At 36.3% G+C, this 17,862-nt stretch overlaps 1 protein-coding gene across 1 annotated transcript in view; it reads left to right on the plus strand.

The window, feature by feature from the left end:
• LOC121994766 (DExH-box ATP-dependent RNA helicase DExH11-like) overlaps positions 1-9,583 on the plus strand; it is a 135,820-nt gene extending 126,237 nt beyond the window's left edge. The window contains exons 3-7 of the mRNA XM_042548693.1: positions 3,746-4,205; positions 4,676-4,890; positions 5,528-5,766; positions 8,972-9,098; positions 9,174-9,583. Coding sequence (XP_042404627.1) covers positions 3,746-4,205; positions 4,676-4,890; positions 5,528-5,766; positions 8,972-9,098; positions 9,174-9,386 — 1,254 coding nt within the window. The 3' untranslated portion in view covers positions 9,387-9,583. The remainder of the gene's footprint in view (positions 1-3,745; positions 4,206-4,675; positions 4,891-5,527; positions 5,767-8,971; positions 9,099-9,173) is intronic.
• The last annotated feature ends 8,279 nt before the right edge of the window (positions 9,584-17,862 follow it).

Below are 17,862 nucleotides of genomic sequence, written 5' to 3' on the forward strand. Positions count from 1 at the left end.
AATCAATCCAAATCAGGGAGGTGATTGCATGATTGATGAGGTGAAGGGTTTAAAATCTTGAGTCATGTCAGGGGTTTGATCTTTGATTGAAATTGATACTATGTCGACGTTCATACATATAGTGTTGGTGGCGAATTGGAGGTAGGATGAAGGAAATGAAGAAGTTGAATAGAAATAACTATAAACCTAAATATGAATTGTATTTCATCCAGAATGATATTGTTTTGACATTGTGTTGTACAAACACAAGCTACAAAAATAAGAAATGCTTTTCAATTCATTTTGATGTGTGTTGGAGAGTGTCAAAGGGTGTAGATTATCAGCATGATCTGATATTCATCAACATAATTGACATAGTAATATTGGTGAGATTACTGATGTCGGACCGAGTAGTATCAAGGTTTGGTATTTATTGGAATGATACTTTTTGATTGTGCTGCCCCACACAGTGTGAGATCATGAAGAAATTTTTGTCAACAACGTCGAATCAAGAAAACAATAGTTGATGCCTATGACCATTTGTTGATGTGCGTTTTCCATACATGGTGACTAGCCTCTCCTGATCATGTTGCTACCATATGTGTGGAAGAGAGGCCACTCAATTGCCCATGACTTCTTGCTTAATCAATTGAATTGGAATCAACACAATATGGTGCACGTTGTCCATATGTGGTGCCCCTAGCGTCACTAGATCATGCTTTTGCTAGATCTATGATACCCTACGGTGCATGCCATCCTTGTTTGCTTGGTTGAAGAGGAACTGAAGCCTATTGATGCATGTCTTCCATATTCAATGGCAATTCAGATCATGTTGCTTAATCGATGGAAGAGAAACCACCTTAATTGCCATCTTCGCATAAATTAGAGATCCTAAACTAGCAAAATCATTGTCACCTCTCTATTATGCCCGATCACAAGGGACAAGGGAGAGGAAGAGTGGTGGTGACCACCATGGACTAAATCTAAGCCAGAAAAGTTATCACACCTCCTCTTTATGCTTCTTAATCATGTAGAAGAATGATGGCCGCTTCTGTAGACAGAAGTCAAGATTGGGATTTTTAATCTTCCCTACTCTTCTAAATTTTACATGTTCAGTTGTTTGATAATAGCAATAAATAAATTTGAACAATCAACTATGACCTCTTGTTGAAAAAGAAAAAATGTGCCAAACCATGGTTTTAGTATCTTGTCAACTCAAAATATGTCAAATTGGTGTGCTGAACACTAGAAGCCAGCAAAAGGGGGAAGTTAAGAAGGAAAAACATAAGAGGCGAAGGTGAGGAAAGTCATGTGTCTCCTTGACGAAAAGAAGGTGAAGGAGTTGGACTTCCCATCATTGGATCTCACAATGAACAACGTCACTAGACTTTCGTCTCCATGTAAGTCGAAGCTTGCTAGTTTCATCTCTGTTATGAACATGTTGGATCCCAAATTGCACAGACATCATTTGATCTGATGACGAACAACACTTTTATCTCTTTGGGAGTTAAACTTTGCTAGTTGTCTTTGCTACAAACATCGTTGGATTGCAAGTTGCATGGTCTAATTGGATTTTGCGTCAAACAATACATTGTGAGATTTTCATCTCTCATGACATTTGCACATGAGTTTTTCATTGTACTTTCATAGACATTGAAGAGTTGGACTTTGAGTAACTAGAAGGGCTTGTATCTTAGGCCATGTGCATTGTGGCCTGTGGGTTGTTCGTGTTGCATGATTTTCATCTCCATTGGCATTCACGCATAAATTTTTTATTGGATTTTCACAGGTGATGAAGTGATGGTCTTCCATCGAGTTACTAGAAATACTCGATTTTCATGCCTTGAGCTTGTTCTACATGTTAGTCAAAGGACAAAATAAAATATTTCACCTATGCTGATTGACATTGACTCACCTATGCTGATCGACATTGACTGAAATCCTAAACATCGATAATTAAATTTGATAGGAACGTGCAGAAAAAAGAAACCATAGTAATAACTTGGCAAGGTGCCACATGTTATGTGTTTTCAAATATTACAATAACAACCAAGCCTTATCCCACTAAATGAGGTCATCTTGGATCCTCCTACATCATTAGGTTTTATTCCCCTACTATAGTATTATTATTATCATCCTCTTTTATCGTTATTAATCAAGTCTTTTTTTTGGTATTTCTCTTCCTCATTTAATGTGCGTATTTGTCATAGTTTCATATAACCTAATTGAAGTATTTATTAGTCATCTAAATAATCTTAAATGTGTGAGTTTTCTCTCAATAAACGCAACCCCGACTTTTTCTTTAATATTCTCATTTCTAATTCTATTGATCCTTGTATATCCATACATCCATCTTAACATCCTCATCTTTACGGGTCTTATATTCTACTTGTGTGCTCGAGATATAGTCCAATATTCAACTACATATAGTATAACTGGTTTAATGTCATTTTGTAGAACTTCCGTTGCGATACTTTACGATCACAAGGACCATCTAATGCTCTACTCTATTTCAGCCCTCCTATTTACATTTTATATAAGACATCTCTTTTAACCCCTCCATATGTTTGCAAAATTGATTCTAAATATTTAAAGCTCTCAGTTATGGGTAACTTTGTCATACTATTGTCTAAGATTGCTAAATTTAAATTTCATATATTCTTTCACTTATATTGTTTCTCACCAAAATCGAGCTTAGATTTATTCCTTAACATATCTTATCTATCAAAATAATATCATCTGCAAACAACAAACATCTTGGTAATATATCTTGCATATTTCTTGTGAGGTCATCAATTAATGTAAAACAATACGTATTAGCTATGAAAAATTCATTTACTATCATAGAATCCAATATAGTTTTTTCTTTTTTATTTCTTGTTCCAAAACTCTAACCTCACACCTTATCATATTGCTCATTTCTTACTCTAGATGATCATTTAGATCTCCTATTAAATTATTTTGTTTGATAGAATTTTTTGTATTACCTCATCTAGGTTTTTTTTTAAAAAATTTATATTTGGTGTCTTCTTCTAATCTTACTTGAGGTGCATATATGTTAATCACATTAATATTTTCTTTGGTCACCACTATCTTGAGAGTTATAATCTTATCCTCTTTTTAACTACGCTTTACTTTAACGAACTATTTACAACAATACTTATTGCATTTCTTGTTTTACTCCTTCCTGTGTCTCTATCATTTTTGCTTGCTCTCCTACCCATTTTATCTTTTATAAATATAAAATATTAATTTTTATCCTAATCATTGTATCTACTATCTTCATTGCTCTACTAGTGAGCATTCCTATATTCTATGTTCGATATAATGTTTGTTCTTAATGGTATGAGAACTTTTGCGTATTTAACACTACACCCAAGTTCACACGGAGATATAGCGGTCATTGCAGTTGGAACTTATAATGTGTTCCTTCATGAGAGTAACTTAGCATTAGCACAATAGTTGATAGATCCATTCATATAACATTCACTAGTGTTTAATGTTGGCTAACAACCAAACACAACCCTCAACCTTTTTCATTCGAGCTTGGGACCTATTGACGTTTTAATTATGGATTTTTAAATATATAATATATTTATTAAATAAAATTCAATAGTATATATATATTTTTTCATTCACATATTCAATAATATCTTCTCTAGAGTGGTCTAAATACTTATCCCTTAAAATTCCACATGTTTCCATTTCTACAAACTTTCCTGTGGATGCCATTTTTTATTGGAATTATGTTTTGACTGAATGGTAGGCAGAAGACCACTTACTTGGTGTTGTTCTGAAGACTCCTGCTGCTGCTAATAAACAATATATCATTTTAGTATTGACTACTGCTACTGCTTCGTCTATGCAAGCTTCATGTCCCTTGAACAAAATACAAGAGAATCAAAGTTTTCAACAAGGTTATTTTATTACTCCTAAAGGAAAGCGTGGTACAGAAGAAGAGTATTTTTCATCCATTACTTCAAGGAAAGGATCTGGAGCTATAAACATAAAATTGCCCCATTATGGTAGTGCTTCTGGGATTAACTATGCTGTTACAGAAATGGAGAACAAAGATATCATCTCTATTTGCAATTGCAAAATGAAGATTGATCAAGTCCGACTTCTTGAGGATGCAAGCAACATTGCATATGCAAAAACTGTTCAGGAATTGCTAAAACAGAAACCTGATGGAAACAAATTTCCTCCTGCTCTGGATGCTGTAAAAGGTGTGTTTTATTTCCTTAGCCATAAAGGCGGCTATATGACTGTTCTGTTATGTATATAGCTATACTTGCAAATATCCCAGTTATTCTTTTCATCGCAGCTCACAAATATCTTCTGTCAAAAAATTGAAACTAAAATTTCATTCTAAGAGAACTGAATTTAAATAGTTAGGGCAATAATCCATCCACAAAAAGAAAATACAGATCTGAAGGTCAAAGAAAATACAATTGTGGAATATGTATGTGTCCTGCATAGAATAATAAAGTCATTGGACAGTGTGTCATATAGCATATGCAGATCATACTTGAATTGTTTTTGCACTGCTTCTTTTACTCTCTTATATGATAGTTGATGGCAGTTAAACTTTTATGATTGGGTTGAAAAAGATCTATGATTCATGACCCCTTTCTCTTGAAAATTGTTTTCTAGTTTTCTTTCTTTAATGCTTGTTTTTTTTTTTTTTACTTCTTAGATCTCAAATTGAAAGATATGGCTCTTGTGCAAATGTATCATATTTACAATGAATTTTTGCAAAATATGAGTGAGAACAAATGCCATGGTTGCACAAAGTTGAATGAACATATCATGTTGATGAAGGAGCAAAGTAGGCACAAAGAAGAAGTCAATGCTTTAAAATTCCAAATGTCAGATGATGCTCTTCAGCAAATGCCAGACTTTCAAGGCCGGGTATGTTCAAATATACTCCATTCTTTCTGATGCATTATAATTTCGTTTTAATATCAAAAGAATTTGTTCCTACAAAGATAAATGCTGATCTGCAAAGGCCAGATTGTAATAACCATGGGATTATAGAAATAGATATATATTATTTGAAGCTTGGATTATCTCCTTGACTGTGCTGGGATGATGATTTAAAGTTTTGATCTTTTGGGTATTATTGACACTAATGTCAGCATACTGTTCTGCAAACACTGTTCTTGAAAGGAATTTTGATCCGACTAGCTTCCATCTTGTTGCAGTTTTCAAAAACAAGTATAAATCTGTGTGCCGGTAATGCTTGTTACTAAAATTGATGCATGCAAACCGCTCATAGATATGATATTGTGGTTTCGGTTGTTTGGATTGAATTTGAGTAATTGTACAATATACCTTCATCATCATCAAGCCATATTTCTTCCCAATTATTTGGACTTGGCTTTATAAATTGTATCCCTATGTTGAGATCCATGCAAAGCTTTTCACTAGTGATATTCAAAATTTTATCACGTTGATTATTTTTTTCTTTTGTCTACCTGTATTCCTTAAGATCATTCAAACCAATTGATTCCTTAAATAAACTAATTCATTATGCCTCAATATGCAGATTGATGTGCTCAAGGAGATCTACTGTATTGATTCTGATCTTGTTGTTCAATTGAAGGGTCGGGTTGCATGTGAAATGAACTCTGGGGAGGAACTGATATGCACAGAATGTTTGTTTGAGAACCAATTGGATGATCTGGAACCTGAAGAGGCAGTTGCAATTATGTCTTCTCTTGTTTTCCAACAGAACAACACTACTGAACCATCACTTACTCCTAAGCTGGCTTATGCAAAAAAAAGGTAGTATAATTATATAATATCCTACAAAATGATGCTTTGTTTTTGAAATATACGGTTTCAGAATCTAATGTCTGTAGTTAATTTTTTTTTATTATCCTACAGTTATAATTATATACTACAGTTTTTTTATTATCACCTTTCCACCTATAGTTAATATTTTTTTCACTGATCACCATCACCATTGTATCTCCCACGTAAATAAATTCTACAAAATTTCATAATCCAAGTGGTTAGTGACGATGGTAAATTTAGTACTCTTAATGGACAGTGTTACAAATGAAACCTAGGCGGGAGAGTGAAATGTGCTATTGCTTGCACGATGCATTTGAATAACCAGCCTAAACAATACAATGTAGAATAATTTGATATAATGCTGCATACTAATTACCATAAACTAAGTTGGTGTTTTCTTCTATTCGCATAGCTTAAACTTGTTTGATCAATAATATGTAGCTCACATATCCAACCTACTACTTGAAACTTGGCCCACATATGTAGCTCACATACTTTGTGTTGTAAAAGAACCCCAAACTACAGGGTCTTCCACAACAACCACCTTAGGGTCAGCTTTCGCAATCCCAGTTGCATAACTTTTCTATCAATAAAATGCAATTTCCACCTCTCTAAGAACTCCTACTGACACCACATTCTCATATTTAGGCACTTCTATTCTCCTTACCAAAGCTTCAGTATTAACCAGAGATCAGTCCTTAAGTCTCTCATTGTTGTTTTATCATGGTTTCCACAGTAGTAGAAGTGAATGCTTAAAAATCATCAGCCTAAAAAATTACAATTTACTAAAAATCTCTCAGATCGTCTATCAGCACATTCCATTTGTTGGGAGAGGTATCTAGATTGATCATGAGTAACTGGATGTATGCAATCACCACCTAGTTTATTGATTTTTTAAAAAAATGATAGAACATAAGATTTCTTTGTACATGACAGAAAAATGTATCCATGAAGACCTATATAATTATTGGGTTTCTACCAATGAGCAAAAAACAATTACAACTTGAGTAATGAATTAATAAGTAGAATAAAAATTATAGGAAAAAAGTATCTCTTACTCTAGATATACTAGAAAAAATGACCAGATTATGCAATGATGGGAATAAACAAGAATACTTGCCAAATGCATATGATCCTCTTTTGAATGGTGCATATCGTGGAAAAATAAACAAATTCTAAATTCATCTTATGCTGATTCATTTTTGCCAGACTCCTTTCTCTTGTAAAATTATAAGAAACCTTAGCTGACAACACTCCATCAGCACTACATCTATTATCCATTTGTCCACACACTTACTATTAGGAATGTTAAAAAGTTAAAGTTTCGTTCACTAATAGATTTGAGAAAATTGAATAAAGACAATTAACGCTCCATTTATCTCTGTATAAGCTCCTGCACTAGCCTAGCTCTTCAAATTCACATGCCACCATTTAATCGAATGTCTCAATTATCTCAATTCCCAATCTGTACCATCAAACAACCTTTCAGTTCCTAAATACACCACTGATTTTTTTTGGAAGCCCAAGATGAACACCCCACTCGCGTTTTCATTTACGAATGACTAACACTATATCTTCCTCCATGCACCTAGGCTCAATCAGTCACTATCATTCTAGTAGTCACTATCCTCTATTTAATCAAATTAAACTTATGTGATTAGGCATAGATTGATCTCCATTCGTCACATTTGCATAGAGCTCATAGTTGAATTAATTAGCCTGAGAGATTTTTAATTGATAGCTTCCTGTCTTTAGTGTTATTCTCTCCACCAACAAACTTCAGACATGTTGGAATATTGAGCATTAAAGAGTCATTTAGAAATCACTAGAAAATCACTTTTATTTTGAAAGGTTGATTTATAAGAGTTACATCAAGGATTAATTCTAAATCCATACCTTTTTGCACTAGTCATGAATGGAGAACACATTCAAGATACGTTACTATGGTGTATGTTATTTGTAGATGACATTTGTTTCGTTGATGAAACACGTGAAGGAGTGCTAAGTTTGAATTTTGGCAAAAACATTAAAACATTAAAAGTAAAAAGGTTTTAACCTTAGTAAAGACAATATATGTAATTTAAGTTTATTAATTTTAGCCGTAGTAAGATAATTGTTAAGTTAGGCAATGTGAGAATATGAGAAATACGAACATTATTAAAAGAAGAATGAGATCAAAGAAGACTTGTTTAGCAACAATAAAATAAAATATTTTTTTTTTTAAATATAAATGAGGATATATTAAGAGATCTAGTCATTAATGGCATAGGGGATCAGTCAATCTCACATAGTGGGATAAAAGCCTTGGTGGTGATTGTTGATGTATTTTTCTATTGGAGGATTAATTTATTTCTCTTTTTTATAGCTGATTTTTTAGGATTTTTTTTTACTTTTTTATTTTTGCTTGTGGTAGTTGAAGGATTAGTGACTTTTTTTTTTCTTTTGTAGACACAATTGTATATACGGGTGTTAAATTATTCTAATAAAAAATGTATGAAGATTCTTAAGATATCCCCCAAGATACTTGAAACAGTATGTCCAAGAACATTTGAAATTTGAATTCTTGTGGGCTCATACTACACTGATATGAATTTCAGACTTGTAAGTCTGACATGGACTTTGTAATTTGTAAGATAGGTTATCGTCATAAAAATTATGAGAAAATTTCATGGAAAGATTTTCATCTAACATATGGTCCAACATTCCAGTTAGCAACTATTACTCAATACACTCCATTGACTTTCCATTTTAGAATGAAGTAAACTTGAGGTCAACCGTCCTCTAATCCAGCAAAGGAAGTGTTTAGGAAACCCCGAAGGCCTCGATATAGTTATAATAGCTGTCCAAGTAACATTATCAATAATCTTTTTCTAAATTAACCTTCACAATTTCTTCAGATTTGTTTATAAAAAGAATGTACAATCTCACTTACAACATGAATATTATCATGCATCCTTCTCCCTTCAGGGAAAGCCTTGAATTGATGTGTTATTTCTTTAGATTTGCTATATGAAACATTGGCTGACGGTTCATTAAGACGTTGGTGAAAGATGAATATTTGTGCTTATTAATGTTTCATGTATAAAACCGTGTTTTGATGTTTTTTACATTGTGTTAAATTGCCAATTACATCAGTTAGAACCTCAAGAATCTTATTATTTATAGCTTTATCTTCCCTTCCTACCTGCATTAGGTTATATGATACAGCGATTAGATTGGGTCAACTCCAGGCACAGTTTAAACTCTCTATTGATCCAGTGGAATATGCACGAGACAATCTCAAGTTTGGCCTTGTTGAAGTTGTATACGAATGGGCAAAGGTCTGAGTTTTAGACACTTTTCACTGTATTTTACATGATTCAGAAGTCCTCTGATATTTTATTTATGCATTTCAGGGAACCCCATTTGCTGATATTTGTGAACTCACTGACGTACCTGAAGGTCTCATAGTAAGAAGTATTGTTAGACTGGATGAAACATGTCGTGAATTCAAGAACGCAGCCTCAATAATGGGCAACTCCAGCCTTTACAAGAAGATGGAAACAGCTTCAAATGCTATAAAACGTGACATTGTTTTTGCAGCTAGCTTGTATGTGACAGGAGTTTGAACACAGCTCTTGTTGCCATTAATCTTGTATCATCCTAGAAATGGCACAATAGATTTCACTTGTCATCGTAAAAAGACAATTTCACACATTCTTAAACATTGTGTTAATAGCAAAGTGTTTGTCTCATTGGCTGTAAATTGTTAGGATTTTATTAGTGTTATCTACATCTTGCTAATAGTCATCAAATTTAATTTGAAGATCAGTTCCAATTAGCTTGTCTTGAATGAAGTTGTTGAGTCATTTCTGGTTCGGTGTTACCTAGTTCAGTATTTTTGAATGACGTTGATTTCCACAAATTGTTCCATAGACGAGTTGAATCTTGCTTCATATATAATAATAGAACCACCACCAGGCTTAATGAAAGCTAGGGATCTATCTATCTCACGCATCTTTTTTTGAATCTTTTATTATATGCCATTGAGTCCGAGTGAAACTGACTTGAAGGGTCAATATAGCTCCTTAGCAGCAGGTGTCCAATACGTGCAAATGGCATAACACTTAAAGATGTGTTTCTTATGTTTTTTCGAATTTCAATTCAAGGATGAGCATACCACCTGATAGACACTAGACACCTAAAACATATGATGAGGTGAGGGTGAAGTTAGCCTCAATTAGGGAGGGATTTTATTGAACCTTAAGATGCCAACTTAGTTGAACCAAATCAATTCGAATTAGTTCATTGTTGGTTCAACCAACAAACCTTGGAATTGAGTATAAAGCAAAACTAATATACCATCCACCTTGACCTGCATTTTGGCTAATCTCTAATTCCAATTGAAACCAAATTGAATTTAAACAACACTATATCATGTGGTAAAAGGTGATTCGCTCGCTCCAAGCATCCCCGTCAATTCGTCCCTAGGCCAATACGGAGGAGGTTAATCACGGATGACTACTAGCTATTAGAGCAAATGGTCAAGACATGGGAGATGTTATGCTCGGTCATGCCGTAAAACTATATGGGTAAACTTTTTATAGTGATCGACACCACCGTCGAAACGACCCCTTATCAGAAACCCCCGAAGGGATTTTTGGATGAACGGTACCACTTAATTGATAAGAGTCTGCGCAGGGGATGCTCGAACCTGACACCTCAATCAAAATGTACAACGTCATAATCAAAACACCCCTGATTCAATTGTTAAACAACACTAAATCAGCACTCAGATATGCTGGTTCAGCTATATTTAATCTTAACTAATCCTAATTGTCTTTGTTTAATACCCACAATATTCTTCTAAACACTAACAACCCATACCTTGACCGTAGAATACAATATTGCTTTGTCGTATTCATGCCTCAAAACTTATTCCTTCTTCAATGCACACCCACTACAAATCTGAGGCTAATACTTGTAGCAAAATGCTCTATTATTTAATACATGGTCAAAATAATAAAGCAATTAATCATGATAATAAAATGGATCAACGATTCGAAGAGTTAGATATTTATATATATAAAAAAAAATCAACATTCCGTGCCACTAGGGTCACTACTCAAGCCTACACTTCAAAATCCATCTCCTTGACAAATCTGACTAACATTAAGTATCCAAAACCAATGAAATATTGTGAGATTCGATTAATATTCCAAACCACAGGTTTCATAATTTATCCTATGGTGTACCCATAGGCATCAAGTGACAACTTCTCAATTCATAACTAACACACATACCCCCATCAATATAGGCTATACTAAAGTTTGCACTCATCTCAAATTCATAACTAAACACACATACCACCATCAATAAAGGCTATATACTAAAACGTCAATTACATGCTATGCTAATTAACGTTGCTTCATGCTAAATTAGTATAATTCGCAACCATTTCCTCTATCTCCCTCAAAGATTGCTTCATTACTAATTAACTAGCTATTAGCTGCTAATCAATTATCCTTGACTGAATCTAGTAGATCTTGATCGTTTCCTCTATTTCTTTGATTCCTTTAGTGACTACTTCATCCAGCCTATATTAGATTGCTCATTGGCAATCAGTCAGCTTTTAACATTTTCACTCAATTGAGATGTTGACTACAACCCATTCAATGACCGACTCTGCCTAGGCCGAAAATTAATTTTGCCTGTGAATAATTTGCTTTAAACACAGCTTGACATCAATTGTCTACTTCCATGAGATCTTCTCCTATTCATCTTCTCATTCTTTAGATGCATCAAGCCTTTGACTGTTTTCCCATGTCATTCTTCTCGCTCGCTCACATAGTGCTTCTCCGACAATTGTTTATCAAGCTTTTTGTCCCATGGATACACCAAGTCCTTGGGTCTCTTTCTATATCATCCTTCATGCTCCACTTACATACTCTACTTCACATACACAGCTACTTTCGATGTTTCTCATCCTACGACATCTCGAGTGTCCCATACCACTCTTTTTAGATCTCCATAGATCTTGTGCCACTTGGTACCCATGACCTTCGTTGTGCCATGTCATCTTTATATGTGTATGCCTAAATCTCTACAACACAAATCAAACACAAACACAAGTTCAAACTTAAATTGTTTGCCTAAACATCAAAACCCATAATTACACAAGACCACTTGGGGGACGCACGTTCCAACAATACATAACTTCCTCCAAGAATCATAATTAGGAAGCTTAACTCCAACCACATCTTTATGGATATCCTATACATACATTATGCACGTACAACAATGAAACAATATTTTCACCACCACCTTGAAGGTTTACGAACTTGAGGGTTCCAAGTTTTCAGTAAGTTTCACATAAGGTGAAAATATTTTTGACCAAGAATTTACCATCCATGGGTAAACATGTTATAAAACCACACTCAAAATAAGACGAATATTCTAGAAACCAACTCCTTGTTGCTCTTTCATAACTAAGCATTCAACTATCTGCCTCCCTTAGCTTGAATTATCTTTAGCACCCCCATCAAGATTGTCCATCAACAAAGAAGCCCAAGGCGCCACAACCTTGTTTGAGAGCTTTAACAATTGCCCAGTGGTCACAAGGTCAATTGCATCTACACCACTCCTCCGGGCAATGCCTTACTCGTTGATGCACATAATTCATACCTATATTTCTAGGCTTATTTTGCATCTATTTTAGATATTGCACGAGCATGTTTCCATTTACTCCTATCATTTTCATGCATTTTATCATTTTGTTACAGGAGATTGCTCTTTTGTGTTTATTATTGATAGGGCATGAAGATCTTGGTTTGGACTCATTTGGAAGATGAAAAGCCTCTATCCAGCATCTAGCACTGGCTACCATGGTCCTGCCCATACTTAGAGGCAAGGTGCACAAACATAGCATATTTGAAGCTTCCAACGGCCAACACGGGTAGGGCGTGCCACCTGGCACGATCATGCCAAACACTACTCTTTCAGGCCTAGGGTTCAAGAAACAACGCGGCCATGTCGTGTTCTCCAATACGGTAATGGCGCACTTACTTGACTTGGCTCCAAAAATTTGTATTCTGTCAAAGACTGAGTCACCCTCAAATTCTATAAAAGGAACCCAAGGCCTCGAGCTAAAGGATCGTCTAAGAATACATGGATTTGTGATAGAAACCCTCCTTGGGAGAGTCGTCTCTCAAGGAGGTGAAGGTTGCAACGCCGATTGGAGTTCTTTTGAAGACATTGGGTTCCTTCTACACTTAATCTCTTTACATTGTAAAACCATGTCTTTTGTTTGTTACTCCAACGCCATGAAGTAGCCTCCCTAATTCTAGAATTAGGGAGTAACTTAGTGTTTATTTAATGAAATAAAGCATTGGCCCTCATTTTATTTATGGCGCATATGTCTTGTGATCAATTTTAGTGAATTTCTCTCTATCCGTCATTTGTTCTTGGATTCAACTTAGATAGTGTCCTTGTTGGGATAGACCGAGGAGAGAACTTTAGTCGTAATTGTAGGAAATGGGAATGTGGGGGAAACCCACGTTGCCCACTTCTTAGGGGCAAATTGTCCCTTATACCCCTGAATTATTTTTCCTTTATAAGGGGTGCGTCCAAAGATCATTCACGGAAGAAAGACAATGAAGTGCATTGAGAATAGAGTGGACTGGGAGAACATTTGAGGCGGTGGGATTTGATTTGTGAAATTGCGGAGAGCTTTCCGATTCTGTGATCGCTCTTTCGACAGCAAGTCTGAAGATCACATTCTATTGCCGATTGTAGATCTGCGAGAGATCGTTGTAAGTATTTACCGTTTACCGTTTTTATTTTCATGTCTTTAGAATGCCACATTAGTATCAGAGTAGTATGCATTCTAAAGAAAATATGATGCATGTTTGAATTACATGATAATGTTCATATTCTTTGTTCATCCCTTACCTTTGCGTTGAAATCGCGATTGAGTCATGATCGCATAAGTGTTACAAGAAAAGCCAAGGTCGGTGACTCCATGTCATGGTAAAGGCTCGTCGATGACAACGTCTTGAAAGAGGGATGCAGTTAGCGACAAAGTCGCTCGCCGGAGGACACATTGCTACTGTGAACAGTGTTGTGACAGTCTAGAAAATTGCAACAGCGTTGCGACTTCCACTGGTGAAGGGCTAGCGTTGCGGAAGGTCATTGGCGACCGAGTTCCTGGGCCGGAGACGGTGTCCAGGATGGCCGACAACACACCTGAGGTCGGCGACTCACTAAACGCTGATTCTCACCGTTTCTGCTCCTCGCGGACGCTGGTGAGACCAATAGTAGGTCATAGGCGACCAGCTTCGCAAGTCGGGGATATGCCGATGACGGTGTTCCAAAAAGTATCGGTAACAACCCGAGTAGGCTGGAGATTGGCCTTCGTGGCCAGCGACCATGTCTGTCACAATTGTGTGATGTACGACATGCGCGGCGTGCGATGTGGGTAGCGTGACGCAAAGAAAGTGGTGAAAGAAAGAATAATCGATTGTTTTAATAGATTAAATTTATTTAATCGATTGATTTAATTGATTAAATTTGTTTAATCCATTGTTTTAATTGATTAAAAGATTTCTTCATCAAATGTATGAGAAGAAGTTTGGTTAAAAGAAACAAAATTTTTGTTTGTTTTTTTAATACAGTAGCAATCTATGCATAATTTTTAAACTGATATATATATATATATACCAGATTTGTTCTAATGGGTCAAATTTGATCAAATAGATTAGATTTATTCTAATAGATCAGACTTAATCCAATGGGCATTGGTTTGATCAAACAGACCTAAGTTTGATCAATAAGTTTGAGATTGACTGAAATGAACTTAGATTACACAATAACAAAACATAGGTAAATAAAAATCCCTGTCTAATTAGATTAGTTCTAACGAGGACAATGGATCAAGCTTAGGATCTGGATTCCTGATCGACCGGTCCAATGGGTCGGTCGACTTAAACTCCTAAAAATCGAGAAGATTTATTTTTCTTGATTTATTATGTTGGTACTATGCCTGTATAAATTGAATTAAGCTGGTTTTGTACTGATTAGTCAATTTTGTATTAACTTATTTAATTTTAATTTTTCAGATGGCTAGTCATGATATATGACAACATGAGCTTTGGGAGGAGATAAAGGAGCTTGATTATGACCCGATTTATGGAGTCGGATGGCTTATTGGTCGGCTCGATCGGTTGTTCTGGAAACTCTAGCAAGAAGAGTTTCCAATCCAAGACACACACAGAACAGAAGACTGTGTGGAGAATCCAGAGATGGATCCAATTGTAGATCCGATGGAGAAGCTGAAGCTGTCCCACCTAAGATTGCCCCAAATGAGTCCAGGTTGAAAGGGATTATATATAAGATCGAAAAGAATTTAGATATCTCCACAATGGTATGATATTGTCCACTTTGGGCCTAAGCTCTCATGGTTTTGCTCTTGAGCTCTACCCAAAATGCCTCATGCCAATGGAGATATCTTTCTCTTATAAACCCATGATCTTTCCCATGTGTTTTCAATGTGGGACTATGTTTACAACCTTGCAACCCCAATAATCCCCCTCCTCAAACAAAGGACCACAGGCTTTCCACGTTCGATTCTCGACCCACCAGGTCTTCCTGCCCCTCGGTCCACCCGACCTACTAGGACTTCCTTGCCTAGTCGCAACTAGGACTTCCTACCTAGTGTTTGATCCTCTTGATCTGAACATAGGAGCTCCCACATTCTTTGTTCGAGGTCAATATTATACCAACATGGCTCAATCAGATCATAGCTCTTGTGCACAGTCGACAGTTAAAGCTTCTGGCAGTCCGGACTCTGATACCAATTATTGGATCGAGAAGCGCTAGAGAGGGGGGGGGGGGTGAATAGCGCTCGTGGCTTTCACACTTTTCATATTCGGAAAATCGAGTTAAGTAGCGGAAATTAAAAGCACAACACAGAAAGAAGACTCAAGTATTTTTTACTTGGTTTGGAGCCTTGGGCGACTCCTACTCCAAGCCCCGCGATCGTTGATCACTTTCAGTGGGCAATTACTATCAATCCGTAAATCTTTTTACAACTTTAGAGTACAAAAGAATTTATATCGACAATACAAAAAGATGAAGAGCTAGTCGTCAATCGTCGGAGTGTCGAAGTGATTCGGAGCAGCGCACAACTTTAAATGATCGCTTGAATTCTGTTTGTCAAGTCTTTGGAAGCTGCAGCCCGAGGCTCCTTTTATAGCCTTTATAAATCTGATCCAGATCCTCGAAACTCAGGATCAGGTTTGACCCGAAGCGGATCGGTCGACCGATCCCCACGTTCGGTCGACCAATCAGATGGTCTCCTTCCATCTGATCCGCCCGATCCGCTTGCTCCGCTTCGATCTGGTCAACCCCTATCTCCGGTTCAGTCGACCGATAACCAGGTTCGGTCAACCAATCCCTTGGTGGAGCCCGGTCCACTCCTTGAAAATCTGATCTGCGGCTTGGGGGCTCGGTCGATCGATCCAAACGTTCGGTCAACCGATCTTGGTCAGTTCTACCCCTGTACAAAGATGTTAGTTTCCTGCAAAACAGAGTTAGAACATAACAAAATATAAGAAAAATAGGTTTGACAGTCTTCGGACTGTCTGGTTCTGACTTCGGATTTCCGACCGAAAATCCTAGGTCAAACCGACACCTACTGTTCCCTCTTCCGGGGAATGCGTCCTCACCTACTCCACTCAGGAGAAGTTACATTTTGCCAGTTCGGTCCTCCAGACCGACTGGACTTTTGCCCAGCGTCCGATGCTTCCGGTCTTCATGCTGGACGTCCGGTCCACAACTCGTCCAGACTTCCACCTGGTTTACGACACCAAGATTTCAACCTAGGGTTACCACCCCCTAGGATTTTTGCCCGAAGCTCCGACCCACCAAGACTTTCCGCCTAGGGTTACCACCCCCTAGGACCTAGGGTTACAACCCCCTAGGGTTTTCCACTTGCCTAACCGTAGCTAGGACTTTTGCCTAAGAAACTTTAGGTCTTTCCTGCAAAGCTCATTCAACATATCAGATAACAAAACACCTTAACCTTGAACCTTTTGATATAATCAAAACATAGGTTCGATCGTCGGATACTTCCTGCACTAACATTATATTGACCACTACACTAGTGTTTGTCCAAGTGAGAGTTGTTGTAGCATATCTAGTTTATTAGAGTTCTGTTATTGTTATTGTCATTATGTATGACAATATTAGTCTATTTCATTCATATTAGTTTGTTATATGTTAACAATATGCATAATATTTATGTTAATGATATGTTCATTCATATGTTTATTTATGTTGTTTACTCTACATGATGCATGATACTCTTTGATTAGTTTATTATGAGTATAATAAATAATGATTAGTTCATTAGTTAGGATGTGTGTAATAACATTGATCAATATTGATTTGATTGGTCATACGAATGATAAGTGAAAACGTAGTTATCACTTGATTTTATAAACAAACTCAAATTAATATTCAGTCAATCATAAACTGCATACATATGAATTAAACTAAATACTAAATAATGTATTTATTTATGATAGATTATGACAATCAAAAATATTATAGCTGAACTCAAGAAGGGTGAAAAACTTAATGGGGATAACTATAAGATTTGGCACCTCAGGATACAGTATGTACTTGAGGAACAAGAAGTTATGGAGGTTGCAAATTAGGTTATGATAGAACTTGTAAATAGTCCCACTACACAACACAAACAATATCTTGATGTCTATAAGGCATGGAAGAAAATGAACTTCACTGCAAAGGGCATATTGATTAGTTCAATGGTAGATGACTTAGCCTTTAAGTATAAGTCGTATCTTTCGGCTCATGTAATTTGGGTAGTCCTTCAGGAGAAATACAGTGGAGTAAATCTGAGCAAGCTTCGACAGATCAAGTTTGATAGCTATAAGAAGCGTCCAAATGTTTCAATGTTTCAACACCTCAGGGAGATATCGAACATGATTCAGGAGCTTAAAACTACTGGTTATGAGTTGAATGATGAACAACAGGTTCAAGCAGTTATTCGTTCCCTTCTAGATTCTTAGGAGACCAGGAATC

Source organism: Zingiber officinale, chromosome 6A, assembly GCF_018446385.1.
Source record: "Zingiber officinale cultivar Zhangliang chromosome 6A, Zo_v1.1, whole genome shotgun sequence".
NCBI classification, from domain to species: Eukaryota; Viridiplantae; Streptophyta; class Magnoliopsida; order Zingiberales; family Zingiberaceae; genus Zingiber; species Zingiber officinale.